We start from the raw sequence: 16,781 nt of genomic DNA, 5'->3' as shown, positions 1-16,781 counted from the left end.
ATTATTATTATTATTATTATTATTATTATTATTATTATTATTATTATTATTATTATTATTATTATTATTATTATTATTATTATTATTATTATTATTATTATTATTATTATTATTATTATTATTATTATTATTATTATTATTATTATTATTATTATTATTATTATTATTATTATTATTATTATTATTATTATTATTATTATTATTATTCTCTCATTTGGGTCTTTCTCTTTTCCTTTTGTATAAATATATATATCAAAAGCTTGAACTAATAGTATTATTATAATAATAATAATTATAATAACAATATAACAATAATAATAATAATAATAATAATAAAATATCTGAAAAATGTCCCTTAGGGTACCTCTCCTTCATTTGAAGTCCCACTCAAGGCCCGCCAAAATAATATCAGCTGCTGCTAGTCTTCTTCTCCTTTTTTTTTTCTTTTTTTTGATTAAATGGATTATCACGCCATTTAATAAATCTTCAAAGATTTTGTTTTTGTTCTTAGAAGAATTCTTCTTCTTCAATTGTGTAAGAAAATGATATCAAGTGTATTTGAAAAAAGTCTTTTTTTTTTTTTTTTTTATGTCTGTAATTTTTAAAATTAAAATTAAAATAACAATAACAATAACAATTGTTTATATCTAAAATATTTAATTCAGTCTTTAACTGTTTACTTTAAAAAAAAAAAAAAAACCTTCCATAGCAACTATTGAGAAAAATAGAGAAAATAAAATTGCCTAGAAATATTTTAGTTTTAATATTTTTAAGAAAAATCACCAATATTTTGTTTCAATTTTCAGTTATGGTTTATTTTTTCCAAAGTTATTTATTTAACCATTTATTTATTTATTTATTTATTTATTTATTTATTTATTTATTTATTTATTTATTTACTAAGCTGGAATGAAATCAGATTATAAAAAAAAAAAATTTTTTTCTTAATTATTTATTTATTTAAATTATATATTGTTAAAATTTATTTAAAATTTTAAAACTAACTTAATTCTAATTTTTTTTTTTTTAAAATAATCATTTATTTAAACCTCTTTGACTTAATTCTCTATTTTTTTTTTTTTTTTTTTTTTTTTTTACCTCTAAAAAATAAATAAATTAAATAAAAATTAAATATAAAATTTTGCTACCCCTCTTTTTTTTTTTTGTTGTTTTCGGTATAAAATGCTGTCTTAAAACCTCTTTACGTCCCGGCTATACATATGCGACTTCTTGTTTATGACCCCCGCATGTCATCATCATAACCATCACCATCATTTATATTTATATATATTTATATATATATTTGGTTAGTTAGTTAGTTAGTTAATTAGTTCTTTTTGTTGTTTTTTTTTTTGCTTTTGTTCTTCATCGTTAAGTAACCGATTGTGAAGATAGTATCTGGCGTAATAAGGCATTATGCTGCTGCTGCTGCTGCTGCTGCTGCTACTGCTACTGCTGCTACTGCAAATAAATGTCCAATGCAAGTCTTTATTATTTATTTATTTATTTATTGTTGACTTGTACAATTTATAGATTTCAAAAAAATTAAATAAATAAAAAAAAAAAAAAAAAAAAAAAAAAAAAAAATACCTCGCTCACAGAATCTCGCCTGAAGAAGTTCAAATGTATCATCATCATCAACATCATCAACATCATCATAAGAGAGGCTGCGGGGCAGATCACAGTTTGTTAAGTTACTACATACATAACTTGATATAAAAAAATTTATAATTTTATATATATATATATATATATATAGAGAAAAAAAACTCCTTTTTTTTTATTTTATTTTTATTTTATTTTTATTTCATTTGTTCTTTGTTTAAATACTTTTTAAAAAAGATAACAATTTGAATTGAAATTCATTATTATTATTATTATTATTATTATTATTATTATTATTATTATTATTATTATTATTATTTTTATTATTATTATCATAAGGTTTTTTAAAATATATATATATTTATAAATTTATAAAAATAATCTCAATTCTTTCTCAAATCAACATCAACTAAGTAAGACAAGCATCTTTTTTTTTTTTTTTTTTTATAATAATCGGCAGTCTCGCTTTTTTTTTTTGATCGTTTCATCACATACTAATAAACTAATCTAAACTCTCTTTTCGCTTCTGTTTAATCTCCGTTTTACACTTTATTTTCCTTTAGAAAAATCTATTTTATATATATATATTATCGAAATAAAAAAAAATAAAAAAAAAATAAAATTCATCAAAATCATTAAACTATTGTTATACATGAATAGCAAGAAATAAAAACATAAAAAAAACATAAAACAAAAAAAAACAAAAAAAAAAGTCTATTACAGGCGAGTCCCATAGTAGTAATACCAATAATAGTAAATGAATAATATACTAATTGTATACTAGTCTCATTCTATAACCACCCTTCTCTTTCATCCAGTCCCACCGACTGACTGACTGACTGACTATTTTCTGTACATTCCCCCCAATTATTTTTTAAATTTTATTTTATTTTTTTTGGGAAAGAGAAAAAAAAAAAATAAACATAGAAAGAGAAATGGATTGAAATGCCTTCAAATGCCTTCAAATATTTAAACAGCAACGGAGTGGTGGCGATGGTGATTGCTGCTGCTACTACTACCGCTTCCTCTGCTACTCCGACTGCTTCGACTGCTTCGGCTACTGCTACTGCTGTTGCCACTGCTGTTGCTGCTACTGCTGCTGCTGCTGCTGCTGCTGCTGCTGCTGCTGCTGTTGCTGTTGCTAGAGCTCTTGCTGCTGCTTGATCCACTGCTAGAGCTTTTGCTATTAGAACTCTTGCTACCACTGCTGCTGCTGCTAGTACTGCTGCTTCCACTCTTACTGCTTCGACTGCTAGATCCAGTGCTAGAACTTTGTCCAGATCGCGATCTTAAGCTTCGCGACCCACTTTCTCCATGCTTCTTAGATCCCACATTCGCTTCCAGTGACTGGCGTTCATTAATGTTTCCCATGCTTGAACTGTGTTTGGCCTGCGCAGCAGACGCGCGTGTCACCTGAGCCATTCGTGCTTGAGTATAGTAATAGTCAATCGCAGGATCAAGCATTGGCGACGACGGTTTAGCTTCTGACGAGGTAAGGGAGGCGGAATTTAAAAGCATGCTGGTGGGTGTCATTTTCGGTAATCCCGAAGAGTGGTGCTCTAAGTGGTACCCGTTCCCATAGTTGGATGTAACAAGATACTGCGCCGGGCGGTACTTGGAAGCCTTGTACATGGGAGGGGCAGGAGAAAGCTCTTCAAAGTGGGTAGTTGTTGTGGTTGTTGTTGCTACTGTGGACGGTATAGATGCAAATGATGGCGTGTTACGGACCCTCTTATGTTTTTGTTGGCTCTGATAATATTGCTGCTGTTGCTGTTGTAACTGTTGTTGCTGTTGCAAATGTTGTTGTTGCTGTAGAGTTTGTTGTTGTTGCAAAAGCATCTGCTGACGTTGTTGCTCCTCACGTTGTTGCTGGACCTTGGCAAAGTATGCTTCTTGAGCCTCTGCTCGCAGTTGGTCTCGAATAGGCTTAAGGAAAGGTGCAAAGTTGGTCATCAAATCACTCTCCTTAACCCTCAAGTCCCAATTGAGAAGGTACAATAATTGCTTTTCCATGAGATTGACCTCTGCGACTGAGAAAAGACCCATTGAGAAGCGGGCCCAGTGCTTGTTCTTAGGAGATGAGTCGTTAAGGTTTTTGGCTGACATGATGAGACATGCGAGGAAGATACGATGCCGTGTGCATTGCATACCACGGGCCAGCGGTGGCAGCCGGCTGCGCAACCGCGACAGGTAAACCAGGGTGGTCATCAAGGTGGCTGTTTGAACGTTAGATTTGCGCACCAGGTGGTGGATAAATTCTGTCAAAGGAGGTAGGACAGTTAAAGGCCCTGAAATTTGTTGTGGGTCTTGAGTAGGTTGTGATTGTGGCTGTGATTGGGGTTGTGGCTGTGAATGTGAATGTGAATGTGAATGTGACTGAGATTGCGAATGTGACTGCTGCCGTCGCTGTGAAGATGATGATGAAGAAGATGATGATGACGATGACGATGACGATGACGATGACGATGACGATGGTGGTGCATTGTTAGTAACCTTTGAAGGAGATGCTGGTGGAGAAGGATACATGATTTGGTTTGCAGCATTAATCTGAGCGGCTGAGAGAGGTGGCCTGGGAGTGTATGTTGTTGTTGTTGATGATGAGGTAGAAGTAGAAGTAGAAGTAGAAGTAGAAGTAGAAGTAGAAGTAGAAGTAGAAGTAGAAGTAGAAGTAGAAGTAGAAGTAGAAGTAGTAGCTTCAGCAGAAGCTGCAGAAGGCGCCGGGCCGTCACAGCGAATGACAGAAGAGGTTGTAGAAGCCAGGTATGAAACCATGGCATTTGAGATTGGGGAAGTGACGAAGATTTCCAAGGCTGCTTTTTCAGACATTGTGGGAAGTGTGACTATACAAAGAAAGAACTAGATAGAGGTGTATTGGAAAGGATAGAGATATTAAAGAATAGTGATTGAATAGAACAAAAAATGATTGTAGAATGTTTATATAATAATAATAATATATATATATATATATATATATATTTATATATAAGTACTGGATAAAGATATAATTAAAATAAAAAGAAGAAAAAGTAGAAGAAAAAAAAAAAAAAGTTTAAAAAAAAACGGGGGATAAAGAGGAATATATATAATAAACATTTAAAAAAAATAAAATAAAAATAAAAATAAGAAGATGAGAAAAAAAAAAAAATAAAAATAAAAAAATCCCACATAATAATCAAAAAGTGTAGGTTATAGCTTTGTGTGCTTTGTGTGCTTTGTAGTAGGAAGGTGGTTGTATGTATGTATGTTGAGAATCAATAAAAGTTGTGAATGAAATATTTTAAATTCATAACGGCGGAGTTTAACTTGAAAAAAAATAAATAAATAAATAAATAAATTATAATAATAATTAATAATTAATAATTTACTTTTATTATTATTATTATTATTTTTCTTTCTTTCTCTCTCTCTCTCTCTCTCTCTGTTCTGTGACCTTGCAGAACTGCAGCATCTTAGGACTGCAGCACGCGCACTTGTTAGCTATTTGTTGTGTATTTTTTTTTTTTTTTTTTTTTTTTAAGAGGCTTTTTTTTTATTTTATTTATTTTATTTTATTTTATTTTATTTTATTTTTCTATATCCCGCGACTATTAATAACAAAAGTTTATCACTTGCCCAGCCCCAAATGATTAATAACATCATTATCACCTTCAACATTAACATTAAAATTAACATCAACATTAACATCATCATTACATTTTATTTTTTTTTTTTTTTTTTTTTGTCTCGAATACCCAAGTCGTTACAGTGCGCCAACAATTAGCTGCTTATATATCAAGCTTAGATTGGGTGCGCTTTTGAGGCTGTTGCTGCCTTTTTTTTTTTTTTTTTTTTTACAGCAACAAGGATGATCACAAAACAACACCCCTGCTCACCCAAGAACCACAAACTCTCCAAATTTAGTGTTTAATCTATTATTTTACTTAATCTTCTCATACTTTTTGCTTCTTTTCAGTTCAACGCCTTTTTTTTTTTTTGTTATTATGCTTGCTGCTGCTGCTGCTGCTGCTGCTGCTGCTGCTGCTGCTGCTGCTGCTGCTGCTGCTGCTGCTGCTAATGCTGATGCTACTGCTGCCTCTACTTCTTTTTTTTTTTTTTGTCTTTTTTGCGTGTATGATGATGTTCATGAGGAGTGACAGGGGTCTCACTCTTTCTTGTTCAGTGTGTCTGTCTCTCTTGCAAATAATTGCACTAAACTTCTTAGCTTAAGCAGCCTTTTTTTATTATTTTTTTGTCTTTATGTGCTGTCGCAGCAGCTTAACGCGTTTTACTCAAAAGAGCTTTTCCTTATTATATATATATATTTTTATTTTTTATTTTTTATTTTTTATTTTTTATTTTTTATTTTTTATTTTTTATTTTTTTTTTTGGCTCGGTCTCTAATATTCCTAATGTTCCCAATACTCCTCCAAAAAAAAATCCTCAATATACATGTATGTATATATACACAACATGTCTCTTTTTTTCTCTCTTTCAAATTCAAAGATATTTCCAACAAAGCTTTTTTTTTTTTTTTTAAAATATATATATGTTTATGGCCTGCACAAAAAGCGTAATCTGTAGCGTGTTTTTTTTTTTTTTTTTTTTGTTAAAACATGACCCTGTAAACTTTATGTTCCAAACATACCCATCCCTTTTGTCCTGATAGTTCTAGCGTTTTAGAAAGAATAGAGTAATGTATTATAATACATGCACATCATCATTATCATCTATCCATTCATCTATTCATCTATTCATCTATTCATCAATCTATCTTTGTGCAATCTGAATGAACAACTAAAAGTAATAATAAATTTGCCCCGTTGTTGTTTGTTGTTTGGACAGGTAGGGGGAATGCCGTCGGAGATGAATGTTTTAATATATATATATATATACTACTGCAACAACTACCATCACTGCTATACCTGTTACACCTGCTCCACCAGTAACAAAAACCAATCTGTGCCATGGTGCCTTATGATCGTTTTGTTTCCGACATTGATTTTTTTTTTTTTTAAAGAGCCGAGCATTTTTTTTTTTTTTTTTCAAATCATTATTACTCAAATAATTGTATAAAGATTGATATATTGATCATAATGGGTCTTTATTGAAAAAAATAAAAATAAAAAAAAAAATTTTTCTTCTTTTTTTTCAAAGAATTAGAAATAAACTTTTTATACACGTTAATGGCTGGACTTAAATTGGCAGGACTTGACTTTTAAACACCATCTCGCTGCGGCGGTAGCAAAAAAAAAAAAAAAAAAAGAAGAAGAAGAAGCGTTTCAGAGCATACAAACCTTCTTTGAAGTTTTTTTTTTTATTTTGGCGATGTTAAAAGATTCTATTTCAAAAAAAAAAAAAAAAAAAAAATTTAAAATTTTAAAATTTTTAAAATTTGCTCTTTTTAGTCGTTTTGGACAAATTTCCTAAAACTTGTTTTTGTTTTCATTTTACTTGTTAGGCATGATTTTCGCATCCATCCCCAGACTTCCTTCCAAAACACAAACAAAATCTGCCAATTAGTATTTTGGTTTTTTTTTTTTTATTATTTCCTAATGGCCTTTCCGTCGGTTTATGCCCTTCTTTTTTTTTTTTTTTTTTTTTTTTTTCCTTCCTATTCATCGAAGCCCTCATCTTACGGCTGTTACGGTTGAATTGGAAGAAAAAAAAAAAAATTCTTAACGCCAACTACCAAAATAACTTTTTTTTTCTAAAAAAACTATTCTATTCAATACTAAACTTATTATTATTGCTATTACAAAAAAATATATATATATATTTAAATATATATACATTTATAAATACTTGGTGCAAACAGACTTTTCTCTGTGACATGCAGCTTTGCAACAAAACCAGCCTTTTCTGTTACAAATTCCTTCCTAACTAAACAAAACATTCCATAAAAGTATCTACACCAAAGAAAAAATAATTTTTTAAAACACAAAACTTTATTAATTTTTAAGATTCTACATAGAAATATCCCTCAGTCAATACACGAAACCTTCAAGCTACTAATTAAAGAAAGAAAGAAAACCTAAAGTTAGTAAAAATGTAAAAAAATAAAATCAACAAGCCAACTCTCAATCTCTCTCTCAATTCACTTTTAAAAAATTTTAAAAAGTATCAGAAATTTGGGTATATTTGAGACCACATGTAAACCGGAAAAAAGGTTAATGAAATCCGGGTTCAGACTGGTGCACAGCATTTCTATCGTCATGTAAACTTCAAAACATTTTCACGAGTGAAATTTAAGAGAGATAATCCACTGACGTTGCAAGGAAAAAAAAATTAAAAAAAAAAAACGTACCAAAATTTAAACGAGAAACATAATGTTCACTTAAAAAAAAATATTTCTCAATAAGCAAATGCTCAATGAGAAGAAAAAAAAAGTATAAAATAAAGAGTTTAAAGTCTCATCATTACAAAAAAAAAAAAAAAAAAAAAAAAGGAATAAAGGGATAGAAAGGAGTGATGAATAGTGAAATTAAAAAGAAGAAGAGTTGTAAAGATGGAAAAAGTTCAGGCATTTAAATATGTGAAATCTGAAGAAAAAAAAAAATTTTTTTTCGTTTTAACCATAATTTTTGTCATGTGACTACTAGGGCTAAACCCTATGGCTTCACGTGATTGAAATTGTTCTTGTTTTTTTTTTCGTTTTTAAACTCTCAATATACATCCTTTATTCAATACCCACAAGAAATTTATCATAGGCATAAATAAACCTTGCTTAATTTTGTCTCATATTTTGTTACAATCTCAATGCACCACCCCCTGCCTCGTGTCTTTCCCTCTTTGTTCTGGGTTATTTTTGTACATGTTAGTTTTACACGAGTATGTAATATATATAAATATCTGTCTTATTGTGTTTATTTCTTGTAAGCGATGCTACAAACCTCCATCCTTGCATGCAAACCACCCCGGTCTGGCCAAGATTTGGAACACTGGCATGTAACATACCCAATATTAGACTGGCTTGACTTGGATATTATTATTTCTCAGCCACTCTAACTAAGTTTTAACCGATTATGTTCATTTGAAATGCTAATAACGAATGTATATATATATTGAATCAATAAAAGTTACACCAAACTGTATTTTCATACAATTGATCTTTTTTTTTTTTTTTAACTGCACTTTTAACTGCACTTTTATCTTCCTTTATATCCACACAATATTCTATCATGAAAAGAGTAAAATATATATATATAGGTCTCTCTGCTTTTTTCTTCTTCATACAAATCTCGAGATAACGAATAAAGAACAGAACATTAGGTAGTCGGAATGCCTCTACTGGCGGAATGATTGCCATCGTACGTATTGTCGTAGTACATGATATTAACTGGTACTGTATGTATTTTTTTTGGTATAGCAATAAAAGTTTCCAGTAATACTAAGCGTAGAACTCTTCTCGCCAAATCTCTTTTCAACTTTTCTTTTTCGCAAGTTTTTTTTTATTTATTTATATATAATTATATTTACAACAATTATCAAACAAAAACAGTTAAAAAAAAGAAAAAAAAAGAGTACCTTTTGCTTTCTTTAGACATTCTCGGTTAACAATGTAGTAAGGAATTTTCTTCTGTATCTTAAATTCAATTTTTTTTTTAGACGTCATAAGTCGTTTGTTCTTCGCAGATAGGCTTCATTCTTCTTTTCTAGCCCTGTTTTTTTTTTTTTTTTTTTCATTGTTATTTGCTTGTTTCTTTCTTTCTTTCTTTCGTTTTAAGGATTGTAGAAATAACATCGACATTATTATTCTTATAAGAATTATAATTATAATTTCCTCAATTTGGTTACATGCTGTCTATTTTTTAGTTTTTAGTTTTTTCTTTTTATTTGGGTCATTTTTTAATATAAATTACTACTAACTTAGTATGGTATACTTTAAACAATAATAATAATAATAATAATAATTATAATAAACAGACTATCCAGCTCGCCTAAGCCTATTTCATAACCTAACATCTGTACCTAAGCGAGATAAAGAAACCCTTTTTTTTTATATGATTGGTTTGCTGTTCTGTTCTGTTCTGTTATGTTTTGTCCTGTCCTGTTCTGTTTTATTCTGTTTTGCTGCCCTGCTTTTGCGCGTGATCGGTTCTTGCCCACATGGAAATCATGTCAGGTTTATTTCTAGTTCAAGGATTTCATTAGTCTCATAATTGTCTAAGAAAAAAAAAAAAAAAACTGCAACAAACAAAAGAAAAAAAAAAGGAATCTTTTTTATTTTTTTAAAAAAACACAAAAAACAAAATACCAAAATGTAAACATAGTATTAGTACGATTTAAGACTTAGTAAATAGTATAGTCTATAATATCTACGACGGACGGGCGTTTGTTAAATGTACTAACTAATAACCTTGGTTAGTGTTAGCCTAGCAGTGTTAGTAGTGGCATGTTACCAAGTTAAATTAGGGTTGGTTGAATTCTTTAATTATGACTAGCTCAAAAGAATGAGATCCACCTTCAACATCATCATCATCATCATCATCATCTCTTCTCTTCTTTTTTTTTTTTTTGGGTGCGATGACTATCTTTTTAAAGATCCACTTACTTGTATCCCCACCTTAAGCGGTCTTCCCCACCTCTCTTTTACCCCTTTAGCAAGTGCAACCACTACACAAGCACACTAGAAAACAGATCCTTAAAATTTGTTTGAGAAAAGCGATAGATACAAAAGATATTACTATTATTATCCCCCCCCTTTTTTTTTTTTTTTTTTAACAAATGTCATCATTTTTCTTCTTTTTGAAAAAAAAAAAAAAAAAATGCTTTTCGAAAAGAGAAACAACTCTTTTCGGGGATCCCCAAGTGGGAATTCTAAAAGGAAGTGTCTAAAAATAAGTAATATATATTTCAAAAGACGAAGGTCAGTGACCACCGCAAGTGATAAACAATTCAATTGAAACCAATTCCGAGGAACCTTTCGTGCCTAACCATGATTTTTTAGGCAAGATCTCTCAATCAACATAAGCCCCTAAATTAATAGTAACAAAAGTTTAGATTGGTTGTGACATGAAATATTATTTACAAAAGCTTTCCTTCTTCCCCTTTCCTCAAGACATATTTCATTAAATGAATGTGACAGAAAGGAAAAGGAAAAGGAAAGTGAACTCTTTATTCTCATCTTTTTCAGTACTAATACTACTACTACTACTAATAAAAATAATAATGTTATTATTATTATTATCACTACTAACAAATTTTTTCATAGTGGCTTGGGATAAAATATTTTTGTTCAAAGCTCGGAAATTATTTCATGTAATATCTATCTTTTCATCTACATAGTTATTTTATTTTATTTTATTTTATTTTCATTTTAAGTCCATAGTCTTCGTCATCATATTATATCCTTCACCGCAAACTTCTCTACTTAAGTTCTCATAAAAATCTAAAGTATGTATAATCGTTGTTGTGGTTGCTTTATTCTGAGAAAGATAGATAGAAAGAAAGCAATAAAAGAAAAAAAAAAAAGGATAAATGTCTCCCCGTCGCGTGTCTATCTACTGGGATCTGTACTCTAGTCCCGCTTGTATTAGGATCCAAGATCTTGTATCCAAAAAAAAAACCTGAACTTAGCGGATAACATGTTACTTATGCATCACAAGAAAGAACATAAGAAAATGGTTAGTAGAAATTTAAAAATTTGGTATTATTCAATCAATCTAGTATGAGACAAATATACCCACTATTATTATTATTATTATTATTACCACTAGGAAGATCCGAGTCTAAAAAAAAAAAAAAAAAAAAAAAAAAGAAAGAAAAAGAAACGTTAGCGCCCATATTTGGACACATTTGCTCCCTCCCATTTTTTTGGGACAAGTTATGATATGTACAACTTTCAAAGATATTCTGAAGCTCCATTTTAACAGTTGGCCCTTTGCTTTTTTTAAGGGTCATTTATTTATGGGACCCCCAAATACAAGATATTATTAGAAATAGAATGGAAAGTCAATTATCATTATATCATTATATCATTATAATTTTATTCTTTAGCATTTTCATCGTCGACTGATCTCTATATTTTCTTTTGATACTGCTAACTGCAATGATGCAGAATTTGACCTTGCAAAAAAATAATAATAAAAAAAGAACACTAATTTTATGAAGAAAAAGCAGACCACTTAATACCATTTCTCGTATTACTACTTTTTACTCATAATTTTGATTACTTTATATTAAATCTAAGACTTTTTCCATGAAATATATATATATATATATATATATATATATTATCTGTAAGTTATCAACAAATAAAAGAGAGCATTCTTTTTTCTATTCAGATCAACTTAGAAAAACCTTTCCAAAATATGTATCCTGGCTTTGATATATTTTTTTTTTTAGATTTTCGTGTTACTTAATCAAGAGCTTCATCAACATCAATATCAACAATAACAATAACAAAAAATAAATAAATAAAGAAAACTTGGCTTTAAAACAATTTTTTTAAAAATAGCCGTATAAAAACCATGGAGAACAAAGACTTACACATTGAATTTAAAGGATAAATTATAAACCTTTCCAAAAACTACAAGAATAATCTAATTTGAAAATAAATAATCATATATTTCTTTCTTTCTTTCCTTATTTCTTTATTTTCTTTTAATTGTACCCGTTTTTTTGGATACTTGTCTTTAATAAGATTTATCCAAAGTAAGCATAATATGCATAAAACAATTTTTTTCACCGGATTTAAAGTGCGCAATCTTTTAGAGATATATAGATTTATATATATAATAACTTGTCGTAACATTAGGAGTTAATCAAAATATTCTAATAATTTTCACGTTTTGATACTCAATTTGTTTTCTACAATCTGATAAAGCTGATATTATCATCAAATTTCGCTTTCTGTAAATTTTTTTTAGTAGCACCTGGTAGTTATAGTAACTCATGCAAGTCACTTATTACTACGGTGAGATTTTTGAAAATATTGCTTTGCAAATTTAAACCCAGCTTTTTTATTAATGTAGTAGGTGGTATTTTGAAATGATTAATTTCTCAAGGACCTTGAGAAATATTTTTGATTCAGCAAAAAAAAAAAACAATATCCAAATTTTAAAGTCAATTATATAAATTAGCATGACCAAAACTTAGAAAAATGTCTAGGCATTCTAATTAGTTCATTGAATGTCTATATAACTACTGCTATTCTGCTATCATTTTATTATAATGGCTGAAATATAAATCACCCAACTTTTTAAAATAAAGCGTGGAGATTAAGCTGGTAAAGGTATAGCCAAAAGGTTTACACTGAAAAAAACAGACTACTAACAGTAAAGCAAAGATTTCAGGGTGATCAACACTATTCAATTGATCGGATACTTGGAGCTTGAAAGCGGAACAAAAATATTTAATCAGATGTTTTTGATTTTGATAAGTGTATATGTGCATTTTAAAAGTGATATTGATTGACTTTAATATCAAAGGGGGGTTTTTTTTTTTATAAATGGAAAATTTAGCCTTAAAATGCTCCAATGGGTAAATTCGTGCATAAAAATTAGAATAAGGACCTACATGTACCTCTTATATAATTGTGAAGTGAAAACAACTTTCGTTAAATTGTAATTATCTCTATTAAACAAAATCAAAATTTGCCCTGAAGCTTTGACACATACCCTTTAGTTGCACACCATTTACATTTCACTCTCATTATTCTGATACTTATCATTGGATTTGACATGTTCACTATTTTCATCTTTGTTTCACCAACCAAATATATATAAAGCTTATTTGATCTCCACAGTCTTCTTGGTTCTCATGGGTGAATATCCGAGGAACCCCCCCACAAACATGAGCATTCTTTCGTTTCATTTTTTGTCCCTTTTAAATTGTTTTCTTGCACTGTATAACTTATATTGTACTTTACAAATTTTTTTACCGTGAGACCTCTTTTTTTTTTTTTTTAAAAAAAAAAAACAAACTAATTAATGAACTTATTTTATCATTTACTAAAAAATTGTTTAAATTACATTTGAATCTCTTTGTTTTTTTTTTTATTTAACCCTAATGAAAATAGTCATGGGATCGATCAAAGCAACTTGAACTAACGTATCGGTTCATTGTTTGATCGGAATGATACAAATTCCGACAAAAAATTAGCATAAAAAGAGAAACGAATAAAAAAAAAATTTTTTTTTCTTCTAAGACATGATAGATGGTTCAATTACGTCTATCATAGCAAACAATATATATTTGGTGTGAAGCTCGCAAAAATCTTTTTCATATTTTTTAATATTTTTCAGCAGTGGTCTACGACTTCGCCTTATATTTTATATTAATTTAGATGAAATTTTTTTCTTTTAATCACTCCTCTTATTATTTGCTTGGATTTAATCATCTAAAGTTTTACTAGAGACTTGAAAAAACAAGAAATGGAAAAAATAAACAAGCTCCACTTATATGTCAATTCCATCCATAAAAATTCGTAGAAAATAATTCGACAGAAAAAAAAAAAAAAAAAAAAAGCAAAGCCATTGCGTTTTTAGAAGCATTTATTATTTTAAAATCAATTTAGTGCTATTTCATTTCGAGGATAAACAATGCCCAAGTCCAAGTAATAATTTTTTTTTCTTAAAAAAAAAGTATCAGGCCACACATAATCGATTATTCTATTGCTAATGAAAGAGACTTAAAAATTTTAACAACCCATTATATTTCAAAATAATTTTTGAATGCTACGCAATATTATCTCAAAATAATTTTGAGAAACGCAGAATTAAAAAAAAAAAAAATAGATTTATATTTATATAAAAATAATAATGATAATGATACTAAAAATATCAAAGATTCAGTGCCGTTGCATAAAAATTTAGAAACAAGGCATTTGGATATTGTTTAGACAAAATAAAGAAAAATTTAAAAGAAAAATTAAAACATAGTCCACTAAATAGTCTAAGAGGAAAATAGAAAGACATTAAATTTGTAATTGAGTAGTTGAAATCCTCAACTTTGGCAAAAAAAAACCCCCTTTTAATTTGAAGAATCATTATCAAAGTGTATTTTTTGTTATTTTAAAAAACAAGTAATTTTCACAGTCAAAATACCTTTTATTTCTCCGCTCAAACATTAACCTTTTTTTTTTTTTTTTTTTTTCTTTCAAAATCCAAGTTTTCTTTAAAGTGTTTTGTGCAGTTAAGCTAATACTTGAGATGGTACTTGCAACATAACCTTGTTTCTTGGCACCATATCCACATGTGCACCTAAATCCAAAAATTCGGTAAAACCCTACTTTATGCTAATTGGAGTAGCGCGCCTTGCTGAAAGTAAAAAAAAAAAAAAAAAAAAAAAAAAACTATAAGTCAATGTTATACGTACAACTTACCATGCTGTTACATAGCACAAAGCTACCCCACTACCCTATGCTGTTGTATCACTCTCCGTTGAAACCGGTGCCCTAAGAGCACAGAGTAATTCTTAAAAGTTTGTCTATGGAAAAAATATATATATTTGATTCCATTAGCTATATGTTTTATTACTTTTAAATTTTTTTTATAGATTTTCATCTATCATCTATAACTCTAATCGGTCTTATCTGGTTGTATGTCTAGTAGGTTCTGTTAATTGACTTACCCTTCGATTCTACGATAAGTTTGTAGGTAGCTTCACTAAGACTCAGTCACGAACCATAGCCACTATGACATTAACCCGCCATGCTGGATCTCTGACGAATCTCTTCAGCCCATATAGATATTCATTCTAATTGAGATCCACTTCCGTTATCTTTTAGATATATATAACTTCAATATATTCTTTCATAGTTTCTGAATCTACCAACTTTATTCACGTGGATTTATCTGTAATAAACTCTACAAAAAAGAAATGAGATGAAAAAAAGGAAAGAGGAGGATAAAAGAAATCCAAATGATGAAAGTGCCATATTTAATATTACTGCTTTCATTTCCAAAGTAAGAAACGGCATTTTTAAAGGATAAAAAGAGAATATAATAATAATCAGAGCACTATTTTCTTTCTTTAAGACACTTGGTTTGCTTTTAAACTTATCGATAACTTCTAATAAAAAAAAATTATATATTTTTTTCCTAAAGATTTTAGTAAAAGCGCAAGCAATTGTTTAATAGCCACAAGCAACTTAAATAAACTATTTTAAAAGAAGAAATCTGGTACATTCGACGCCGTGCAGATTTTGGGTCCAGAGCAGCCAACGTTGTTTTTTTATATATATATTAGAAATACCGGATATTGTAACCACCCATCCAATCTCGCCAAAAGGGAAAACCGTAGCGGTTTCGGGACGGTTCCCATAGAAAAAACAGTTTCAAAAAGCCGCAAAGTTCAAATCCCGTCGAATCGGCAGTTTGAAAAGTTAAAGTAAAACGAAAAAGAAAGAGAGAGATAGAGTGATACAAGATCTTTAAAAGTCATAATAATTTCAAAAGGAAATGGATTAAGCTTTTGCTAATGCCAAAATATTTATTTAAGATTTAACGAAAAATAAGCGATTATTATTATTATTATGCATGCATCTATCTAAATATGAATGAGTATTAAAAATAAAAAAGTGAGAATTTGCATTGATATTTGATTTTGTCTCTAGAAAAAAAAAATAAAAAAAAAAGAAAAAAGCAGTTCACATCATGGTCACATCATGGTCACCTCCTTTTCTCTTACAAAATTATTTCAAAAATTAAATACAACGCGAAAAACTTTATTTATTTTATTTTTCAAAATAACTTTGAGATGTTCCCGCGTTTACGTGTATATTTGTTTTTTTTTTTAGTATTGAAAGACCCTCTTGATTTTTTTTTTTTTCAACTGATAGCACACCACATGCACAGATTTGGATTTCTCGATATCTTGCTAGTTTTCATGTTTTGTAAACTCTAATATATATATATATATAAATGATCTCAGCCGTTTAGTTGTCATCTCATCTTGCTACAATGCAAGTCATCGTTCCAACTCTGTGTTTTTTTTTTTTTTTTTTCACAAAGGAGAAAAAAAAGACTCTATAAAAAGGAATAGCAATAGACAATATTGCTAAATTCTAAACTGGGGCTCAAAAAGCAATACAAAAAAAAAAAAAATTAAAAGCTTTTGGTGAATCACTTAAATATTTAGAATAATCATTTACATATATATATATTCTCAGGTGCAGTGTTCCAAACAAGGGGAATCACTTAGCAATTCATGGAGAAAAGAGGGGCTCATCTAACTTTTTTTTTCTCTCTTTTGGG

The 16,781-nt window shown here is 29.1% G+C and overlaps 1 protein-coding gene across 1 annotated transcript; it reads right to left on the bottom strand.

Annotated features, from left to right (window-relative positions):
• Positions 1 to 2,574: 2,574 nt before the first annotated feature.
• On the bottom strand, positions 2,575 to 4,431 carry SAPINGB_P003109 (uncharacterized protein; the record flags this gene model as incomplete). The annotated part of the gene is made up of 1 exon (XM_031997827.1): positions 2,575 to 4,431. One exon carries the CDS (start codon positions 4,429 to 4,431, stop codon positions 2,575 to 2,577), a length of 1,857 nt encoding a protein of 618 aa, XP_031853718.1.
• Between the last annotated feature and the right edge of the window lie 12,350 nt (positions 4,432 to 16,781).

This window comes from Magnusiomyces paraingens (assembly GCF_902498895.1).
Source record: "Magnusiomyces paraingens strain CBS 517.90 genome assembly, contig: contig2, whole genome shotgun sequence".
Lineage (NCBI taxonomy): Eukaryota > Fungi > Ascomycota > Dipodascomycetes > Dipodascales > Dipodascaceae > Magnusiomyces > Magnusiomyces paraingens.
This window is presented reverse-complemented; position numbering and strand designations above follow the sequence as displayed.